The sequence below is a fragment of the Pocillopora verrucosa genome, chromosome 7 (assembly GCF_036669915.1).
Source record: "Pocillopora verrucosa isolate sample1 chromosome 7, ASM3666991v2, whole genome shotgun sequence".
Lineage (NCBI taxonomy): Eukaryota > Metazoa > Cnidaria > Anthozoa > Scleractinia > Pocilloporidae > Pocillopora > Pocillopora verrucosa.
In genome coordinates this window covers 21,721,388-21,743,874 of record NC_089318.1, presented here as the reverse complement: position 1 = coordinate 21,743,874, position 22,487 = coordinate 21,721,388, and the positions used below count along the sequence as shown (strand labels likewise).

Sequence of the window (22,487 nt, the reverse complement as noted above, 5' to 3'; positions counted from 1 at the left end):
CACGGTCCAGATCATTAAAAAATAATGGAACAACGATAGCAAGAAACACTGGGAAAAAGCAATAAGAAAATTATGATTTAACCAGTGATAAAATTAAGTATTATGACCAAAAGATTTCCTTGAATGAGATAATTATGATAATAATTAAGACGACAGAAATGCAAGAGATTATAATCTCTTGAGTAATGATAATGGCAATTGCTATTAATAATATTGATTATAACGATGAATTTAACGGCTGTAAACATACGAAAATCATATGTGTGCACTGCGCTTGAATAAACGAATATAGAATCAATCCCCGCAGTTATGAACACTACAAAATCAAATCCCGTAAGGGCCTGAATTTTTTTCCAGGCCTTATTTCAACTACTAGTTCAGTAGTGTTCATAAGCGCGAGGATCGATTCTATATTCGTTTCTTCAACAGCAGTACACAGATATGATTTTCATATGTTTACAGCCATTATTCACCACTTCGAAGGTTTACCTAGATCCAATATAATAACTAGTTCCCAGATGGCTTCTTAGCTCAGTTGGTAGAGCGCTGCACCGAGTATCGCAGAGGTCATGAGTTCAAATCCCGTTAGGGACCTGAATTTTTTTTCAGGTCTTATTTCAACTACTAGTTCAGTAGTGTTCATAGCGATGAATTTAATGCATATCTTGCTTCGAGAATACATCATAGAGCACCATTCTGAAAATTTTACAGGGTTTTTGGAGCCAAACAGACATAAATATTTTTTCAAGGGATGTTAATTCCATACAAAATTTTTATGTCTATAAAAGGATTTCTTTGAACTTTACAGATCTCTACTACCGAAATAACATTTCAAAATTAAACGTATCCATTTCTGTATGCTTTCACTCACAATACGTCAATTGCAGGAGGACAACTTAAGAGGCCGTTAAGAGAAGAAAAGAGCATTTTGATTTAAAGAGTTACGGGTACGGCTTTTGACACTACTACCAAATGAGCATCAAAAACAACTGTTCATATATCAGCTTTGATTAATCGATTTGTCTGTGGTCAAGTCTCAGATTGCCACCTGATGTTGTTATCAGAGCAGTCTTTACAGGGTAGTAAAATTGTTTCGAACAAAAAACTTTAATTTAAATGAGGAATTAGCATGTATTCCTTACGGTGCCTAGTGCATGTTCCGCCGTCCACTTCATGATCAAATCCAGTCCAATTGAACACTTCCTGACTGACCCGAATAATCACCCAAGAAGCGTCGACTTGACCAGTCGGGCAAATAATCACACCCGGTTGCTAAATTTGACCTTCTTCTCCGTTGCTCTCAACCAACAGCATCGAAATGACGCGAGTTCTTGTAACCGGTGCGTCCGGTTTTCTTGCAATGCACGTTGTGAAGCAGCTGGTGGACTCGAGGGAATACATCGTGCGAGGAACGGTTCGTAGTCTAACAAATGAAAAGAAAGTGAAGCCTTTGAAAGAGCTGTCCTCAGAGCTTGAATTGGTCGAGGCAGATCTTACAAAGAAAGAATCTTGGATTGAGTAAGTATGAGATCAATATCAGTTTCCCTTTAATTTTCTTTGGTCAAGCTCTCGCTTGTATCATCGGAGTGCAGAAAAAGAAAACATGAATTGGCACTCCTTCACACGGTTAGTCACGCAAGCCCTCGGGGTGTTCCCTCAGAGCTGCTGTAACACCGAAAATATCCGCATATCGTTAAGTAAAAATAAAGATTAATCCTAGAACTCTGAATTTTTTAATTTTTGGACTAATTGTAGCTTTTACAAACCCCGTCCACAGCAAGGCATGATATGTAAACGATATCGGCTCAGTGAGGTGTGCCCATCATGGACGTGTCGCATTGTATATTTTATGAGATCAATATCAGTTTCCCTTTAATTTTCTTTGGTCAAGCTCTCGCTTGTATCATCGGAGTGCAGAAAAAGAAAACATGAATTGGCACTCCTTCACACGGTTAGTCACGCAAGCCCTCGGGGTGTTCCCTCAGAGCTGCTGTAACACCGAAAATATCCGCATATCGTTAAGTAAAAATAAAGATTAATCCTAGAACTCTGAATTTTTTAATTTTTGGACTAATTGTAGCTTTTACAAACCCCGTCCATAGCAAGGTATGATATGTAAACGATATCGGCTCAGTGAGGTGTGCCCATCATGGACGTGTCGCATTGTTTATTTTCTCTGGCGATTTACATCAAGCAAATGCATACTGTGAGCAACGATTCATTTGCAAAAATTATGATTCAATTTGTTCTTCTAAACCTTTCCGGCGCAGAGGAGGATAAAAGAAATTATGGCTGAATTCCTTTTTCAATTTAAACGTTCGAATTACACGGTTTTCTATAATCTTTTTAATAAGATATGGTGGAGGGAACAAGATAAACATTCTTGCAAAATATTCAGATCATGCACTTGTTCGTTCGAGGTACCCTCTACGACGTAAATCGATTTTTCTCAGTTTAAAGCACCAGTTTTTGGACTACATTGTTGCAATTGACCCTTCCTTGAGCGATTTACGACAAAACAATAAAATTATTTTGGTTTATGTTGTGCCGCTTACACCTTCATCGAGGTGATGTAATCTTTTAATATACGTGTTGTGCAGTGGTCGTGCTCTCCCAAGCTAGGAAGACTGGGTCAGAAAAGTAGGTCCGCATTCACGTACACGCATAATTTGCGAGTTTTTTAGTTGACGGAGTGTGGAAGATAGAAATTTTCAAATTGTTGATATTTTGGGATAAAGAATGTTGGTAAATTTTAAGCTCTGTTATCGAATAAGAAATGATTGGTGAAGCATTTGTCAAGAGTACCAAAAATCTTAGTCTACTGCAAGTTATCGTGCCTAGGGCCTTCAATTTTTCATGCAGTTGCTCTACCAGCTGGGAACTCAGTGAGTCATACAGTGCTCTTTGGTTAGCCAGGCCATGTACTAGGTTCATGTGTGACATTCTTTAGACATTTTTGTGAGATCAGAGCCATAAAAAACGAGGCATCTGATCAGAAAAGCAGAAAGGTCTGAGTCGAGAATCTTTTGTCTTGTCTGTTTTGTATGTTTTGTTTTGTCCTTCCGTTTCATGCTCATTCTAGAAGCTAACCACATTCATCCTAATTTTGGGGGGAAGCTAATTGTTTTTCTTATTGAGGTGTAAATTTCCACTTCCCCCTTATCTTTATTCCATACACAACCATTAACTTCCCTTATAATTTAATTAAAGGTTTTTTATGCTTCTTACTCGCACAGCGCCGTTAAAGATTGCACTTATGTGATTCATGTGGCATCTCCCTTCCCGGCTGCAACTCCAAGAGATGAAATGGAGGTGATTGGGCCCGCAGTAGATGGAACGAAGAACGTGCTTGAAGCCTGCGCCAAGACCAAGGGCGGCGTGAAAAGAGTTGTACTCACAAGTTCTTGTGCTGCAGTCTATGGTAAGCGCTCAACTCCAAAGAGAGTGGATGCGAACATGTAGTTTTCGTCATAATTTCGGGCAAAATCATGAATTGCATTATTTATGTTTCCATTTACCACGTTCGTCTAGAAAACTTGCAGTAACCGCTGAAAGGTTCTCTTTGCAAGTTTGTTTATACTGAGATCGAGGTATTGATAGTTTTGAAATTCAAATAGTGAAAATATCAGCAGATGAAACAGACTATTTTTATTTTTTAGCTCAGACGTTGCACTGCATGAAAAATACCCTACATTTTGGTTACAAAAGTGGCTTTAGGCTCATAAAGTTATTGGAACCGAGTTCGAACAGCAGGAAACTAACTGACCGTCTGCTTTTCCAATCTCGCGGTTTAAGTTTTATCAGGGAATGAGTCCAGCTGAGGTGAAAGATCCAACACCTTTCATTTAATCAGCCCCTTAGTGAGTATTTTGCAGTGTCCAAATAGTATACAGGTATTGTTATATTTCTTCCAACACTAGGCGGGCGCGCTGGTGAAGACCATCTCTTTAATGAGGAAGACTGGGCATCTGAGGAAGAGAGCATCCCTTATGAAAAGAGCAAGCTGATGGCAGAGAGGGCAGCATGGGAACTAGTCAAGAATTTACCAGGTCAGGCCCAATACTAATCTTAACCGCGTAGCTCGGTTTTAAGAGATGAGAGAGGGAGTCATTTTTGGGTTCTAGTTAGGATTGGCTCCATTGCTGATGCACTCTTAGGCTTTTATCGCATGCTCCTTTTCCGGATAACAGCTGCTTTTCGAGACTATTGCCAAGCTCGTGTTTTTTTTTTCGAGGGGGGGGGGGAGGTAAGGAAATCACACTGTGGATTAAATGGACAAGTAAGCTGCAGAAACCATGCATAATCGAACGAGAGAAAGATAGATTGAAAGAAATAATAAAACTGCGTTTCTAGCAACACGCCATGTTCGTTTTCTTTGCTCAAATTTCCACGTGTTTCTGTCGACAGATGATGAGAAGTTTGAGCTCAGTTGCATCAATCCTGGGCTTATCCTTGGACCAGTGTTGCACGGATCTACATGCACCAGTATGGAGGTACGCAAATCAGTGGCATTAGCTCATTGGAAATGAATTCGACTTGAAATTTACTGATTGAAATAATATTGTCAGACATTACATGTACCGTTCAAAGATTAAAATATTCCTGGTCTTTTCAACTCCATGAGTTCATCGAGTTATACCTAAAGTGGGTTGTTGAAAACTGCTCGATAAACATGTTGTCCTATCTTCAGATTCACAGGCGTCTCCTTAACCGTGAAATGCCAATGTTACCCAAGCTATCCATTGGAATAGTTGATGTCAGAGATGTTGCAGCGGCACACATCATGGCATTGACGTCATCGAAAGCCCCAGGTTAGAGCGATTGGTCACCCCCTCTTGGAACACTTACCTTTGATACCCTCCCTCCCCTCCCTCAATACCGTTGCTTTTTGTATACATTTTTTGGCTGTGTCTCCCCTCTACCCCAATGACGAGTTATAGGGAAAATTTGGAGGTAGGACGCTTTACGGGGAGAGATGTCCATTAAGACGGCCCCCCCCCGTTAAATAATTGGTTCGCGCAAATAGACTCTGCAAAGGTATATAAAAAAAAAAGTCATCATGCTTAATTTTCAATCAGTGTTAATTAATTAGAGTTAAACCACTTGACTGAACACAAGAGAACAAGTGGCATTGACTGACAAACAACTATGAAGTTCTGAATGTTCATACCAAATCTAAACATACAAGTATTCTGGCACGTGTAAGGCTCTCTACATTACCAGAGTAGCCTGGCGTTAAGAAAATCATTGCCGAGGGAGGTACATAAAGTTATTTTGTTGCTTTCTTTACTCCAGGTAACAGATATGTCACGGTTTCTGTTTGCCTATGGTGGGATGATATGGCAAAGATACTGGATGAAGAGTTTAGACCTCTTGGTAAGTTGAACAAACGATAAGTTGGTAATTTGAACAAACGTTTAGTTAATAAGTTGAACAAACAGTTAGTTGGTAAGTTGAACAAACACTGAGAATTGCGTCAATTACAATCCACCTGAGGGGATTCTTCCTTTGCTTGATTTTTATCCGTAAGTCAAAGGTGATCTATTTCATTTAAAATGGTGATGGGATTCCTTTACGCGAAAAATCAAAGCTCTAAACTGTGCCTCAGTCCTTACGTGGCTTTGTCGGTGACTTAGTTCGTCGTAGCTCGAGCATCTGGGAGGACGGCTTCTTTTTACTGAAATTGCTTAAATTACAGTCTGCCCACGAGGATCATTTGTTTGTTTGATTTTTATCCGCAGATCAAATGAAATTCATCTCATTAAAAACTGTGACTGAAAATGATATCGTCATATCGGAATTGAAAATATTCTCTGTTTGAATCCTCTAGAAAACAAAATAGGTCCTATTTTCAGCTTCATTGTTTCCCTTACGCTTCTTTCGTGCTCTAGCCACTCCCTGTGTGCTTTACAACAGAGCAGTGCACAGTCAAGGCTTCGTTAATCGTTAATTATCACGGTTAACCTCACAAAACCATGGACGTCTACACTGATTGAATTGTCTGTTGTATTGTAAAAATTACACGGGTGACAAGGATATGGCGGTAAACCAAAAACCACAACCCAATTAGCGACACTGCGCATTCGTACTGTTTAGATATCCCACAGTAAGGAACTAGACTCTAACCAACACATAGCTTTCCTGCAAACGCTGTTCCTTAAGCTTTTTCATTGTCAAGAAGAAGGTTACAAGGCCGGGAAGGACTGGAAGGTAGGGAAATGACATAAGACTATTTGAATCAATATTAGTACCTGGGCAACTACCCACCTACCCCTCCCCTAACCAGATATTAACCCTAACTTGTTATCAATTGACTGTTGTTGAGTTAGGGGAGAGGTAGGTGGGCAGTTGCCTAGACACTGATATTGATCCGACTATTTTCTGGGGTTAAACACGTATTTCCTTGTCACAGGTTACAATGTACCCACTCGAGTGGCTCCAACATTCTTGCTGAAGATTACTTCGTGGTTTGATCCCACAGTGAAGATGATCATACCTGTTCTGAACAAAGAAGTGAGGTTGGACAACAAAAAGGTAACTGTTAGCACCTGTAACTTAGAGGGAGTGTTAGAAAGATACCTCACGACTGTGTTTACGGTTAATCCATTGAGCTAACTCAAAGAGAAAATCGCCTTAAGAGAAGGATTTAGAATAAAAAAAATTGTCACGGACGTCGACAAAGGAACATCTGAGTCTCCACAAGGACTTGAAGTTTGAGAATTTCCTATGTTGCAATCTCGTGTTACAAGTGACGAAATAAATTGAGAACCTTGACTGATAGACTTCCTTAACAAGATGATTAAATCATTTATCTTTACATTAAATTACATCTTGTTCCTCGCCCAGCCTCTCAAAATTGTTGCACACGAGTGAAGTGAATGTTGACGATGAAAAAGATACAACATTGTGTAAAGGGGCTGGGGGTCGCTGATTATACAGTCGAACATCCCTTAGCGACCACCTCTCGTAAGAAACCATGCAGACTTAATACTTTGGGTGGGCGCTGGTGAAAGGTTCGACTCGTAGTTTCATAGGTAGCGTGGTCGATTGATGAGATCGTGCGACTCGCAATCTTGCTCCCTTATCGTGTGAAATTCGTGATAAGGTTAACTCTGTACTAAGGCCAAGTGGTCCATCCAGCTTGAGCTTATCCTGGTTTTCTTAAGCATGAAACGCCTATGAGTATTACTGACTTCCCTTAAGTTGGGGGAAGGCTACCCCCCGCATTTCATCAGGCTTCCCCAACAATTTGCAAGTACCCATTTATACTCCTGGGTAGAGAGAAACACTGTGAAAGTAAGTTGTTTTGCTCTAGAGCACCACACAATGACCCGGCTCATCTATCTCAAACACTATCCTCACGACCAGCGAACTAATCATGGGGATACCGTGTGTCCCACCCCGCGCCCACTCTTACTTATTCATTTCCTTATTCTTTTTGCTTTCTAAAGATAAAAGAAGATTTTGGATTTCAGTTTCGGGACGAGAAGACAACCATACTTGATATGGGGTACAGTCTTATCGACAGCGGTTTTATCAAAGCAACGCCAAAATATCAGGAAATGAAAACACAGCAGAGCACTGCTTCCAACTAGCTGTAGACGGTCACGCTTAATGATTTCGTTACTGCCTCCGTTGTTCGTAGTTATGATTACGCTGGGTGTCATGTTAGGCTAATTAACGTCGTAGTATAGACATTTAGATTAGATAAAGACTGTCTAACCAAGGCTTTCAAGCCTTTTATGATCATTTTAAACTGTTTTATGTTACGTTATAAACACTTTTAATTAGACTAGTTATGGAGGATACAGACGAGCTATGAGGCAGTAAGCTCATATTTTTAGATAGAAAATGAGAATCGCCTCATTCAGCCAGTCTTACAACCAAGATAATATTTACTTTTACACTATTTGCACCTTTGACTGCAATATTAAGACTTATTTTACCCTAAGTATAGGCAAAACCCGAATACAAGAATGGTGTTGTTATCGTTTAGACGTCTGCAAGCATGATATTTTTTAATCGGTAGTTGCCAGACGGGAAAGTAAACAACATGTTTGACTGATGTATATGTGTTTCAAACATCAAATACAAAACAAAAAAGAATTATCTGAGCAAATAGGTCTTCTGATTCGTTTTAAGGGCGCGTCTTCAAGACAAACTATATAAGATAAATCCTAAGCACAGGGTTGTAATTCATTAGCTTCTTGTTTTCGGAAGCTTGCTCTAGGAACAATTCTTTGTTTCCAATTAGAGCCTCATTAGCAAATGCTCGCTGATACTACTCTCATGACACCATGAATTATCATCATCATCGTCATCGTTATTGGCCGTCGTCATCGTCATCATCTTCATAGTCATCGTGATCATCGTCATCATCATCGTAACGTTATCGTCGTTGTGATCGTCTTACTTCTTTTGGTACATCGCGACGCAAAACGTCTCCACAGCACTCCGCCATTTTGCCTGATATGAGGTGACGCCAAATGTTTTTAATGCTGACCAGACTCTCTGACCAGCGGTTCGCGTATAAAAATTAGGAGGCATTCGACAACCAAGTTAACTTTTGTCGTTTGATGCACTGTTATCATCTTTCCTTGGAGGCCAGTCGACATCCACTGACTGAAAACAAAAACAAATCAAAAATTAGAAAACAAAAGCATTTTTGACGGTCTAATTATGTCTACCAATTTGCTGTGATGCGAGTATGATTTCAGATGTTCGTGAGCTCGGCCATGTAATAAGTTTAAAAGTGATAGGCATCTTGAGTACAATGAGAACGATAACGGGGCATTTGTGGTTCGCGAGGGGACTTTGTTTATTCCCAATGAAATGCATAAGTTCAGTACACCACACCGAAGCATTATCACTTTCATCTCATCAGAGTTACCAAGTTGTTGAAGTTACACATTTACTTTAAGTAATCATTACAATCCTACCTCTACATCCAGTTCTAAAATGTCCGTTTCAGCGTTTAATAAATCTCCCAAGCTTGGTTTTGTTCTTCCGAAGTCTCCATGAACAAACTCTTTGATATAACTTGACAAAAGTTAAGGAAAACGTCTTCTGCTATCACTCGTTATACCGTATCATTGTAAACAAGTGCAATTCTAAATGTAACATGCCGAACTTCCTTCGACAGCCTTCCCAGTAAATTAATGTTCACGAGGAAAGCGGATGTTAGGGCATTAGGATACGTTCCTGCCTGGGTTTTAAGAAAAAGATTCCAGTGATTGGAGTCGATCCGTTCTGATTTCATGCTAAAAATGTATCGCTCCCTCACAGCCAAAGGACGCCTACAAACCAAAAAAAAAATAAAAAAGAACCTTTAACGCTAATCAACCTTTCCTTCCAAACAGGGAGGTGCAGTAAGCTTTACAACTACATGTAGTTAACAGCTGCGACACTCGATTAAACATAAAAAAAAAATACCAAAAGCAAATGTAACATGATTTAAAAACTTCCCAAGCAGGGGTTAAGTAGTTGATTATTTACAAGCCTGATCAAGTATTTTAACCCTCTAACACCCTAACATCAGGATTAATATTCCCCATAGTGTTTTCTGTGTATTTCCTAAGGCGCTGGCAAGGAGAATTTCTTTAACAATCAGAATTTCTTTAGTTGGTGATCATTTCCTTTATTCTCGTGACCGTAATGTTTGATTCAAGGCGCTACGGTAAGGAGAAATTAGATGCTAGTCACTCTTAGGAGTTAAGTGGTTTACTACTGAAAAAACAGATCTATCATTTTCAACCAATCTTACAATAATTATCGATTTGGAGTCTACGGTACCCAAGGCGACGAAGGCTCCTTGTCATCGTACCCGTGAGTCCGTCCGTGAACGTTCTCATCAATTTCATCAGGGAAGTGGCAGTTTTGATTTTAGCAGCACAATCATTATCTTTATCACAACATTAAATGGCCTATTTACAAAGAGCTATGCCTTGTTTGGGTCGCTTTTTTTTTCTGGCCGGTTTTAAGTATCAGTTTTCGACGAATTGGTAACATGTCATGGCAGCATCACTCATTTCATGAGTCACATCACCCACGTTTGTCTCCAGTCACATCACCTTAAGCTCTGCAAAATGAACCCTCTATGGGTTTTCTTCGTATTTCAGCGACCTTTTCAATTAAAAGCGGTGCCTAAGAAATTCCACTTATAGAGAAGCGAACCTTATAAGGGGATATTCGAGCCTCATAAGAGGACACTTGATACTCGCTAAAAACAAAGACTTCCGTAGACTAGCTTACCCATTGCGTGCCTCTTTTTCTAATAGGAATGGAGTTATCACATAAAAAAGGCTAAACATCTTGAGATTCAGATAGACAGATACACTTCAACATAAAGGAAAGTAATCACTCACCTGTGCAACACACGCAAAGGAGTTTTCTGATAAATCTTTACATCCTATGTGAAGGAACAGAAAATAAAGTCAGACTCCAATAATCTAAATAAATCAGTTGTCGATTTAATTGAAACTCTATGCAGGCAAGATAATTTATGTAAAAGTTACTCCATATGACAAGTTCCTACGATATTTTCTTTTGCTGCCCACGGTTTTTTCACAGGTGTGTCATCCGAGAATCGTGTCCACAAATCAGAAACGTTTTGTTTTGTAGGGATGGTTACGAAGAACTGCGATAAAATGACACACTATTTGAATTATGATTGGTGAAAAACCTTTTGCCTATGTAGTCGATACCAGTAAACAATTAGAAAGTGCAGCATATTTCTTACAGGACTAATTACGTAAAGTTAGTTTTTAACTCCCCGAGGTCTCTTTCGGTCATTAAAATGACAATCCCACGCCAGGAGGAAGTTAGTTATTCAAACCATACACTGTGTGCGGCGAAGTTACCGCTCATGATCAGAGTTTAAATATAGGGACGAAAAAGCTCTACCTTCATGTCATTAAGTTTCTGAAGCTGTTCTTCAGTAACTTCGTTTTCAGTCCATATCAACGCCCTGCAGACAGAGAAGCAGTTTAAGGAGAAGCATCAATATTCCTTTCGAGGAAATGGAATTGGAAGAGGTAGGGGGGAGGGGATGGTAGGGATTGGAGTCTAGACTCAAACTTTTTGCCCGTCTCTTCACGCGTTTTCTTTTCTTTTTTTTTTTTTTCTAGTTAGCGGGATTGTAAAAATTTGCGTTATCAGATGTAACCCCACCACGAATTGTTGTTGACTTACCGATAAGTTTTAGTCTTGTTTGTTTCCGCGTCTTTCAGGGCGAGACACTGCTCCCTACAACATAAAGTTGCGGCAATCTCAATAACAAAACTCTCAACACGTACAATGAAAACAACTTCGACTTAATCTAAAGAATACGCACTTGGAATTTCTGTAAAATAAAATAACGTATGGCTACATGATCACTTACTTTGTAACCTGCTGGAGGTCTCTGATGGCAACGTCGGAACATGAAGAGTTTATTTCTCTTTGAAGTTCAGCGAAGAAAGACTCCTTCAGACGAGTATTGCGCGGATTGATCAGTTCAACCAGAAAGGGCCTTCCTGTGATTTTGAACATATACTCGCATTAAAAGTCGTAGAAGGCACGGTAAGGGGTAACAGATTCTGGACTGTAACGTCTAGGTTCGAGCCCTAGAAGATCAAGACAATTAAACTCTGAAACGATCTTTCTTCTATCTGTAAAATATTATCAAAACAATAAGGTGAGCTGCATTAAAAGAACTTGATTAAAGCAAGCCTAAAAATTTGAGATTTTGAAGGGAATCTAACCATTGGTCTCAGAAACTAGCAATAATAAGGACATACTCACTTACTGGCCACATGAAACCAAATTCATCAGGAATAATGAAACGATGCCTTGTGCTTTAAAACAATTGTAGAACAAACTAAGTATAAAAAAAAGGGCTAAGCAACAACCGCAACTAATTGATGCTGTACTACCGAGATAATCATCTATGAGTAGAATCTAATGTTCCAATGTGCGTATCTGAGTTAGCTTGAAAAAACATGTGGCGCCAACATACCGCTACCGAGCATGCGCACGTCAACGTCTTCTCGTCCGGCGGAGGCGAATTTATGATCTGCAAAAAATAATTTATGAACATTTGAATGAAACAAACAGAGTGTGTTTGGAAGTAGAGGTGTGACTTTTCCTAACATATTTTCCTCCCCATAAAGAAAACAGTAAGGTCTCAAACCCAGCCGCTCCAACGCGTATCAGCGTCCTTATCACATGTCTAATAAACAACTCGTACCCCCCCCCCTACCCCCTCACAACACACAGAGGATACATACCGTCACACCTGACCTTGGCTGTCAGGAGGTCACATATTTTTTCCTGCAGAAAAGCAGACGACACGATATTGAAGGAAAGATGTTAGACAGAACTTAATGACGTTCATTTCATTTAATCCGGTTTAGAATTAGGAAACATTCCCATTAGACAGAGGTTTCAATCAAAGCCGGTGCCAAGCGGTTGACCGCTGCCCATAAGACTTCTTATCGCCGTCTGTTTAGCCTCCCATTACACCATTAATTGGCAGTCACTTATGAAAAAAGTTATTGAAAACCTGAATTAACCACTTCATTTACGAAGACTTACTATCTCTAAAATGTGTATGACTGGATTATTTCTTCTCCTTTCTCACTACTATACATTTCCTTGTGCATACGTTTGGGAGAATTTGACTTCATATTTAAAATAACCATGTAGCTGATAGCTTTGTATCTTCTCTTCAGCTGTTTTCTTGTTTACGCATTAAGTTTGAAAGGAAAGATTACAATAACATGTTTATCAACTGTGCAAGTTTTAAGGTTAAACATTACCTCAACTGACGACTCGCGGAGTCGAACGTTGTCGATTAACCAAGGCGTTTGAGGAAGAGTTCGTGAATACTTGTTGTATCTTCCTAAAGTCCATACAAATATAATTAAACAAAACAATCAGTATGTGAATGATTTCTTCCCAAAATCTTCGATCCCATCAAGTGCACCTCCAATATTTATTGTTTACAAACCTGCAATATAGATGGAATCGTGACCACATGTTATCTGTGATAACTCAATGGGTGACTGAGCTGACTTTGGTGGGCAGTCGGTGACTCTGAAGGAAAATAAACAGGATTAACATCAAAGGGTCAGCTAGCAGGGGAAAGAGATTGGAGTAAATATTTCCTTCAACTTTTTCACTCGACGACCGAGAAAAAAATCGTGTCTTTCTTCTTTTTCTACGCAAGGACGTGAAGAGGAAACAGCGATAAAAAAATCGAAAAAGAGGGTAAGTTTCTAAAGGACTATGGTGCTGCATCGGTAGGGGAGAATAACAAGATACTTTGGTTTTATCAACTGTGTTGATAACGCAAATTTGCCACTGTAAAGAGTTTCAAAGCTGATGTTTTGAGCTTTAGCCCTAGGTCAGAGCGATAAACATCGGTAAAACTGCACTGCTAAAATGTTTAAGTAGTGTCACAGCTACCTTTTTAGGAGATCCACAGTTGGTAGTTCCGCAAGAGCTTTGTTGACAGATGACGATGAAAGTTTTCCTTCCTCTGGATTGTTCTGACAGAAAACCAAAGAGGAAAATTTCAACTGAGTGTTAAGAGTAATCCGGGATTTCTTTGGTTTTGCTTTACTTGCGCTTTGATTGGTCTAAAAAAACCCGCGGCATCCTCTCAACCAATCAGAATTCGATACTAAAACCAATGGCAACTTGGTCACTCGCGTTTTCCCGCGCTTTCAACACTTTCCAATTTGACTTTTAAATTTTTTTTTTAATGTTTCTCTACTCACCAACATAGTCTGAAGCAAATAAAAATGAATTGAAACTGGTTGCCACAATTGAAACCACCATATATTAGATACATTTAAAGATAATCAGCTTGCAGTATAATTGTTACAACTTTTCTGACTGTTTCAAAACAAAGTGAAGTCATAGATCTAATAAACGACTTACTTCTGTTTTATGTCGTTTCCTCCGTTGTCGCAGCCTTGACTTTGGTGAATCATTTCTGCTCATTACAGGAAAAAAGGTAGAAATCCTTCATCAAACAAAAACCCATCTCATGGCTTACCATAAAGGATGAATACTTACATCATCAAATTTCTATGCTTGAGAAATAATACAAATAAATATCAACATAATTTCCTGTTGCAGACCTTCCTCTCTATTGGACGTTTGAAGATAAAAGAAATTAAAAAAGGTATATTCAATGTTTACCTAGGTACATGCAAGTACTTACAGAAACTCAACCTCTCTCTCTGCATCTTTATGGGTAAAATCCAATGAAATCTTGAAGGGGCTCTACAGAAGAAATAAAAAATTCTATCAATCATTCAAAAGTGTTTTTAAGCACCACAAAAACTAATGGGAAAATTTTTAGTTGCTAATGAGGATTCAAACCTCAGAGCTTTAGAATTTAAGGTCAGACCCTTTACCACTGTCTTGTAAAGCAGTCTTTTTCTTTTAACCAAACAGGAATAGTGTGAGTTGATTAAGAGTAAATATAAAGACACAGTGCCACGGGAGAGGGGGGGGGGGAAGGGAAGATTGTGCTCTGGTGATTTATGACAAGCATATGGCACACCGTTAGAACATTCCATGTCAAGAGTAAGGAATGTATTAACCAAGGAAAGAGGATAGTAGACTTTGAGCTTGGTTAACCTGTAAAAAATACAAGCAAGAGTTAGTAAAAATATCCATTTCCTTCTACTACCTTGAACCTTGTAAGCCTGAGAGTGACTAGCATCTAATTTCTTCACACAATCTCACTGCTGAATCCCCATTAAGGTCATGAGAATGAAGGAAATGATCACCATCTGAAGAAGCTCTTGACAGTCAAACTAATTCCTCTTGTCATTGGAAGGAAATGTATATAACAGTACAGAGAATATGCATACTGCTCACAGGGTGTAAAGGGTAAACATCCAAATGTAACCAAATAGACCCTTACACAATTGCTTTTGCTTTGCTGATCTTGTTCAATTCTCCCTAACCTTCTTGTCTTCTGTTTCTAGTTTGGATTGAAGATCACACCTGATCTCAAGAACTTACCAATGGCTTATAGTTAACTTGTAATCTTTCCTCTAGTTTTGGACCAAGAACCCATTTGAACACATCCTTGACTCTTGGGATCTCATCCAGTTCCTTTCTGGAAAACGCTGAACTGTAACACAAACCAAAAGAAAATAGTTATCAAGAGGATAAAATAATAATATTTATCCCACATTATCAAACAAAATATTAGTACTTAGAAAAGCCCCATAAAGGAAAACAAGAATTTGGCTCTCTTGCATTTTCTGAGATATAAATTTAACCTTTAGGTAAAGGATGTACATCACAAAAGATGTTCACTCCAGTCAAAGAACAGGTACATTTTGAGGAAGTGCCTCAAAATACCCCTGGACCATCCCAATACTCTGTTCACAGCCATTTCTCTTCAGCCAAGCAAGGAAGCCTACTTCCTGAATCTCCCTCTGAATAAAAGACCAATGAGATAGTTCAAGCTCAGTGAACTGTGCAGATTAAAATGCAACCTACCATATGTCTTCACGCCACAGTCAAATCATTTAGAAAAATTATTGAGTAAAGGAAAGCCATCCAACAACACATACCTGAATTTTTCTTGTAGAAATATGGATAATGAGTGCTATAAACAAAATTCAAAAGTCTCTTCTAAGATATGCATGCAACAAAAGTACTCAGGATTAAACTTTCACTTTTACACTTATTCTTAAGCAGGGTCAAATTTTGGGTTTCACTTGTTGTGATAACAAATAAAGAAGTTATTTTCAATCAACTATCTACACAATGATTTTATATTATTTTGAAATTTTTATCAACCACAAAAATTATTAGTGAATGATCTACCGGTAACTCAAAAATTAAAGATGTAATTTCATACTGATTGAATTAATGTATTAATTACTTATTGGACCATACCTGGCGAAGAGTCAAGGAATGCGACACAGAAACAGCCAACACAAAACTATCAAACTGATGACCACTACTCTTGACTGCTGATTGTATCTAAAATAAACAGAGAAGTACTGCTGAACAACTCTTCAGTTGACTCTGATTATAACCTCTCTTAAGGCTGTCAATATCAGGAATTCTCAGCCACAACACCCTTAACCCTTTAACTCCCATGAGTGATGAAGGCAGAATTTCTCCTTACAATATCAGTACAATATCAAGTATGCAAGTGATGAGAATATAGAAAAATATCAGAGAATTACTAATAAGATCTTGGGAGTGAAAGGATTAATTTCAAGACTATACCCTAAACAGAACAACTACATTGCATGGCCAACTGTTGTGTTAGGTTTTAAACCATACACTACATCATGACTTAAGGAGCCAAAAACTTTCCCACCCAGCCTGACCTACAGGGATTTTTGTCAAATGTTTTGCAATAAAAGCATACTCAGGACTGCACAGGTCATATGATGATATATCTTATTTTTCTCCCAACAACATCTCACTTTGGATCATTATTTTTTCCCTTTTTTTAAAGAAAGAAAGAAAGAAACCCTTGCCCTGTAGATAAAAATATTTCCATGTCAAGAACAAGAGCATGGGCAGGATATCAATTTAACTCATCTCTATCAAACTTACCTTATCAATGAAAGCACTTTCATTAGCCTTTTCCAAGATACCAAGACAAGCTACACAAATGCTCTCAATTTCTCTCTAAAGAATGACAGACAATACATGCAAAACATAATACAATAGTTTATTCAGAGTGGAACCATGCGCTTAGCTGTTTGGTTAAGTTTAAAAGACTGCACAAGCTACTTCACTGGCATGTCACAATGCAAAATAGATAAATGGATAAGTGAATTAAAAAAAAATAGAATAGGAGATGAAATTCTAATCAGATAATTCGAAGCAAAACTATTAATAATATAGATAAAACTGTTTACAATAGAAATAAGACTGTTTATAATAGAAACAAAACTATTTGTAAATGAAAATAAAGTCTTGAGGGGGGAGGTGGGAAATGACAAATATTTTTTAAAAAAACTATAGTGCAGAGGTCTTTGCGAGGTCGTTGTAGTCCAGCGATAGAGAACTTCAGATTGCGAGTTCAACACTAGGTGAGTTATAAGTAAATAACAAAAATGTATTGTGCATGATGTGTGGATAAAATGGGGAAAGAGGGTTTAAAATTTAAAAGAGTGAGGACAAATTGAGAGTAGGGAAGATATGAGGATCAGGGAGATGTGCAACTCAACTGACCCTACCGCCGAAAAAAACCATTGTACCGGTGCCACACTATTAAGTCTAAAGGCTTCGGATTCTAGGTACACCACGAGGGCACTCCATTGATAGATAATTTACGATAGGATTTCGGCGTTTTACCTCAACACTGTCTGTGTATGAGTCGGTGTCTCTTTCTCCAAGAAGTCGTAAAATACATCGTGGGCAACAGGGCATTAACTTGAGGGTTTCGTCAATAGACAAACTGTTCTCTTCCTTGAAAATCACATGTTAAATCAAATTTAAAAAACAACAACAAATAAGAAAATAGAGCTCCTCGCATAGGAAGTGATACCATATGAAATTCGCCTTTAGCATCATGTAAAACAGGAACTGCAAAAATTGGGCCCCGCTTTTAGTTAAAATGTGCAAAAAAAAATAAAAACAGAAAACACTGTTTTACCTTCGAACCGTCCGCCATATGCTTTTTTTTCTAACCGCTGGTTAATCTCACAAGGTCATGAAGAAATAATTACAAGGCGCGGCTACCAAGAACAGCAACAAACATGACGGCGATGGCCGCCTGCCGTTTTGTACGGCGAAAAATTTCATCACCCGCCTGTAGAAGTCAAGTTTTACCACTCATACATCGTTGCATTTATTTCAAAGAACAAAATTTACCTTTCGTTCGGCAGTTTTCTTCAGTAGAGGAAGAAAACAAAGCGGCTTCCCAAGACTTGAAGCTGAGTGACAACTGTATAAAGGTTGGATTGTGTAACATTTCCTCCATCTTGCAATTGTTCCTAATTAAAGGGAACGGTGACTCATCTTTTGATTTTGTTCTTTTGTAATTTTGATTAACAGCAACTGAAAAAGATATTCCCAGATGACAAAGATGGATTTCTTCGTGTAGCAGTAGAGGGAGGTGGTTGTTCAGGATTTAAATACGCCTTTGACGTTGATTCTGATATCAGCGAAGATGATAGGTTTGTGTACCAAGGTTTTTTCTCTTTCCTATTAGTATACATTTCACTGAAAGATTAAGAGACCAGATAGACTTGGTGACATGCAGCTACAACACATTGCAAGAACAAGTTGCACGAACAATTTGCTTCCTAGGACCAGGATAGTTTTTGCGAACATCTTTGTCCCTTGAAAGGGGTTTTCTCCCCGTAAAAAAACATCACACAAATTCGACTAAATTTACGCACAGTGCAGTTTTTTTCGTGTATTAATTTCCCTTGCCTGATAAGTCACTCTCAATGAACAGACTGCACTAATTTACAAGGAATTCGAAGGGAGTATGTGGTAGCTAGGTTGGAGAAGTAACATTCATATCTTGGGAGTTAAAAAGTTCATTTTCTAATGTGCTTTTCTTCTAGAATATTTGAAAGAGATGGTGCAAAGGTTGTCATTGATGAAATTTCACTGGAGTACCTGAAAGGTTCCACAGTGGACTACCATGAAGAACTTATACGCTCTGCTTTCAGAATTTTACTCAACCCTAATTCAGAAACAGGGTGTTCCTGTGGTGCATCATTTTCCTTTAAACTTTAACAAAACTAATAAACGGTATATACTTATCAAGTAAACACCACAGTGTACATTTGATATTGAGCATTTGTGAGGAGGGATTCCTCTAAGGGTGGCATTCATTATTAACTCATAATGATAACAATTATGTAAGATCATTACAAGGTACATGTAAACATTATTTAAAACTGAAGCCTTTCTTGATTTGCAATTTCTCACCATAATTGTACAGATTTCAAAGAATGATTAAGGTCACCAATTTTTGCCATCCTCAATATTTTGTATCTCATAACCCCCAAAATCTTCTGGCTGGGCATAGCATTATGTAAGGGGGTCATTTCTTGGTAATTTTTCCTTAGTCTGCAACATTCAATAATCACAAAGACAACATTTATTTGAGATCAGTGTGTAATGAAATAAATATTATTAGCTACATTTTATGGCAGATAATCTGGTAGCAACCATATTAAAAAAATAACTGATCCTAAATGTAATTGTTATTGTTAAAGGTTATTTTAAAGATAAAAAGTGAGAATTTAAGTCAAATTTAACTTCGTGACTGAGATGAGGAAAAACTTATCAAAAATAAAGAAATTAATTGTTTAAGAAACTTCTCCTCTTTTAATGGATTTGCTGAGACCTCATTTCATTCCCAGATCTGAAAAACACTTAGTGATTATGTGAAATGAGGGTCAACTTCTAATAACCAAGGCTTTAACCTGCCTAACGTGCACAGTTTATTGAAAGAAAGTGATTTCTCACAATACTTGTATTAGTTTTAACCCTGGCTGAACGTCTGTTTCTGTAGTCCACAACCAAGTATCTGCTATTGCCTTTTTATGAATAGCTTCTGCCTTGAAAAGAAGTGTAGCATGCTCCTCTCCAGAGGCATTGTCGTTCTGTCATCAATTTAGAGAATTACATTAACACTTGCTCAGTTGGTGTCCTAGCACATTTACTTAAATCTGTTGATGATAAGTTTATCTGTTCTATACTCTCATGGGTAGGGTATACCTGAGGGTTTTCTTTTTTTATCTCTTCTAACCGCTCTTTGAGTATGTGTGGACCTAAAGGCTTTTTTTAATCTCTCCTATACCCTCATGGGGTTGTGTATACCTGAGTGTTATTTAAAATCTCTTCTATACCGTATGTAACACCTGGGGTGTATACCTGAGGGTAACGTTCAATTGGTCTTCGCTCATGGGGGTGAAATCAGCTTTAACAATAGCTTTTTATGCCATTGGCTTAGGTGGTCTTCTTCTCTTTAGATACTGTAAAGTTCCTGTTATTTTGTGCTGTGCCATTTTGTTGAGGACTATTTGTGGCCCTTGTGTTGCCGAATTACTGTTTTCTTCTTAAGACATGCAGCATTTCTCCACAAAATAAGCTTAGCCTACGGCCCCCTATGTCATGTTCATGAATTAGACCCATACAGTTTTCGTTTTCCTGGACTCTTAGTGGTTTTGGACAATGTACAAAGAAAGCAGTGTTGTAGTCTGGGAAATGTATTGTGAAATATTATTGGAGTCGTGCTTTTTTTCATTTCAGTCAGGGGAGCTGTACTGAAGCTTAATTGGTTGGCCATTATCAGTTTTGTCCTGAGAAGGTCAGGGAACACGTCATGCCACCAAGAGGTGCCCAACCTCAGCTTTAATCACTTATGCAAATTATCTGAGTGAATGTGCAGCGCAGCTAATATGCCTTTTTTTTTTTTTCAGTGCAAAGCTTATCATTTAACGTAAATGTTCGTCCTAGCAATATCAAAAACAGATTATGAAAACAATGCAAACTAATCTCAGCTGGGGAAAGCCTTCTCCTTGACTGATACATCAAATGTCTCCCCCACCAATCAACTGGAAAATGGTTAACATCAAAAGGGAGAAGAACAAATAATTTTATGCATTCATTGTTATTTATTTTACATTAATCAAATTGTTTTTAATTCAAGCTATATAGTCCAAAATCTCCCTCTTTTTCCTCCATATATTGCAACTAATGTTGAAAATATACCCCATCAAACTGATGACTGTAGACCAGATTGGGACTGTGGTGCCAACACTGTAAAGGGTCAGTCTTTCCAGTAAAACTAACACTTCAGAAACTTATCATTATGCTGGTGTCTTTAACAGGAAGTTCTTCTCTTCCCTGAACAGAATGCTAGTTTACCACTGTTTGCCCCCTCCTCCACCTACAGGATTGAGCCTGCTTTCTTGACAGTTTACCACATACTGATTTCACTATTAAGTGGTGTCTTGCCTATTATCACAGCGCAATGACCCAGTCAGGGCCTGTACTTAAGCCACTTTATCTCTGTTATAGCTTGTGCCAAGTTCTTTCAAGTGCCAGAAATCAAAACAGGTCATACAAATTGCTTCACACTTTCTCACTTTATTTGTGCTTATTTCAGATCTAAGTTCACAGTTTAATCGTTATTGCTCATTACCTAACATTACCATCTCAGTTTACTTTGTTTTTGATCAATTCTTTCTTTGTTTTACAGGTGTTAAGTCATGGTCATTTTTTACCTACCCCTTTTCCATGTTTAATTATTTTTTCAAGGACAGAAATTTTTCATTAACCCTTCTCTGCAAACAATGCAGTTTAGTCTATAATACAGTTCTTTGCAGATGTTCACATTTTCCAGTACACAGTTCGCTTCTTGGAGAGTTTGTAACAATTGTAAGTCCCCTTAGCCTTTGACTGTTGCTTCTTTATATTTATGTTACAATTAATAGTTTAGCTTTTCCAACGTTTTAGTTTCAATCTTCATCAAGGGTCTAACCCCTACCACCAAGTGTCTGTATCAGTCACAACTACTTTAAGTCTGCCATCATCTTTGTTTGCAAGTACTTTATCTTCTGCATTTGTGGAAAATAAATCTGCAAGTTTTAGCAAATCCTTGAAGTGTTGTTATCTCTGCCACATTGTCACTTATAACACTAACCAACAATTGGTTTCAGAAAGATAACAGACATAAATTTCAAATAAGCATAAGTACAAAAATTTTCAAAAGATATCATTTGGTTTCAAAATCCACCAAGAGATGAAACAGGAGATCATGAAAATCAAGCAAATCAAAGATCCTGCCATGATCCTTGCTTCCCATGATTTTCATCGGCAGTTTCAATGATTTCTTTTAATGAAAACAGACAAATGTTTAATTATTTATTGGTTCAATTTCCCAAATGATTCAGTTTATTTCAAATCGAAAGTCCTAAAACCATTTTGCAATGATTTAATTTTATTTGAGAGTACATTAAATAATATTTCTTAGTTTTGTTATATTTCAATTAACTTATCTCTTCTTTTAGGAATTTGATCTTGAAGTACAGGTAATAACATATATGCAAAATTTCAACATGGCTCATCTGCTATTAGTTTCATTTACTCCTGCAAGGCTGAGAATAGGATTTAGGTGCATGTCATGAGGAATTTCAGTATAATTACATTAACCAACAAAAGCAGGACTGTGAAGTCAATCCTTGAAGCAAGGTGTAATTTCTGACATAACACTACATGTACATCCACTTAAATAATTTATCAGGAAGTATGCCACAGTTGAAAGGGAGAGTTAATCAGTCCTTGGAAGGTTTCTGGTAAGTCTGCTTCTAGCATTTTGATCCTAATTGACAGCATCTTTCTCAATATTTTTAACCAATTCTCTCTGGAATAGAAGAAATATCATAACTATAACCTCAAACATCCCTAAAACAAAAACCTTCAGGACTTAAACTGTACACTATATTATTTTGACATCATAAATTCCATGAAGTTTTTTGAAAATA

General features: G+C 37.9%; 3 protein-coding genes across 3 annotated transcripts; 2 read left to right on the top strand and 1 right to left on the bottom strand.

The window, feature by feature from the left end:
- Window positions 1–1,273: 1,273 nt before the first annotated feature.
- LOC131781439 (uncharacterized) lies at window positions 1,274–7,778 on the top strand. The gene is made up of 8 exons (XM_059098096.2): window positions 1,274–1,518; window positions 3,237–3,421; window positions 3,921–4,049; window positions 4,408–4,493; window positions 4,691–4,811; window positions 5,296–5,376; window positions 6,413–6,534; window positions 7,452–7,778. Exons 1-8 carry the CDS (start codon window positions 1,319–1,321, stop codon window positions 7,593–7,595), a joined length of 1,068 nt encoding a protein of 355 aa, XP_058954079.2. The 5' UTR covers window positions 1,274–1,318; the 3' UTR covers window positions 7,596–7,778.
- LOC131781438 (tRNA pseudouridine synthase Pus10) lies at window positions 7,760–17,679 on the bottom strand. Its single transcript, XM_059098095.2, has 20 exons — window positions 17,633–17,679; window positions 17,332–17,445; window positions 16,585–16,659; window positions 15,910–15,996; window positions 15,582–15,616; window positions 15,022–15,133; window positions 14,210–14,271; window positions 13,924–13,978; window positions 13,447–13,529; window positions 12,989–13,074; window positions 12,798–12,880; window positions 12,267–12,309; window positions 11,996–12,052; window positions 11,381–11,513; window positions 11,191–11,244; window positions 10,903–10,966; window positions 10,365–10,408; window positions 9,198–9,296; window positions 8,940–9,039; window positions 7,760–8,622 (listed from the first exon to the last, which is right to left on the bottom strand). The coding sequence occupies exons 1-20, from the start codon at window positions 17,648–17,650 to the stop codon at window positions 8,560–8,562; spliced, it is 1,467 nt and encodes a 488-aa protein (XP_058954078.2). The 5' UTR covers window positions 17,651–17,679; the 3' UTR covers window positions 7,760–8,559.
- A 33-nt stretch (window positions 17,680–17,712) lies between these two features.
- LOC131781436 (iron-sulfur cluster insertion protein ErpA-like) lies at window positions 17,713–19,434 on the top strand. Its single transcript, XM_059098092.2, has 3 exons — window positions 17,713–17,933; window positions 18,034–18,155; window positions 18,552–19,434. Exons 1-3 carry the CDS (start codon window positions 17,736–17,738, stop codon window positions 18,724–18,726), a joined length of 495 nt encoding a protein of 164 aa, XP_058954075.1. The 5' UTR covers window positions 17,713–17,735; the 3' UTR covers window positions 18,727–19,434.
- Window positions 19,435–22,487: the final 3,053 nt, after the last annotated feature.

Bases quoted from the DNA above. Each gene is read 5' to 3' on its own strand.
- LOC131781439 (XM_059098096.2), top strand. From the start codon at position 1,319: ATGACGCGAGTTCTTGTAACCGGTGCGTCCGGTTTTCTTGCAATGCAC. The intron at 3,422-3,920 runs GTAAGCGCTCAA...TTCCAACACTAG, and splicing joins TTCTTGTGCTGCAGTCTATG to GCGGGCGCGCTGGTGAAGAC. The intron at 4,050-4,407 runs GTCAGGCCCAAT...TTCTGTCGACAG, and splicing joins ACTAGTCAAGAATTTACCAG to ATGATGAGAAGTTTGAGCTC.
- LOC131781438 (XM_059098095.2), bottom strand. The intron at 15,617-15,909 runs GTATGGTCCAAT...TTTTGTTTATAG, and splicing joins ATTCCTTGACTCTTCGCCAG to CACTCATTATCCATATTTCT. The intron at 10,409-10,902 runs GTAGAGCTTTTT...TCCTTCACATAG, and splicing joins AGAAACTTAATGACATGAAG to GATGTAAAGATTTATCAGAA.
- LOC131781436 (XM_059098092.2), top strand. From the start codon at position 17,736: ATGACGGCGATGGCCGCCTGCCGTTTTGTACGGCGAAAAATTTCATCA. The intron at 17,934-18,033 runs GTTGGATTGTGT...TTTGATTAACAG, and splicing joins TGAGTGACAACTGTATAAAG to CAACTGAAAAAGATATTCCC. The intron at 18,156-18,551 runs GTTTGTGTACCA...CTTTTCTTCTAG, and splicing joins GATATCAGCGAAGATGATAG to AATATTTGAAAGAGATGGTG.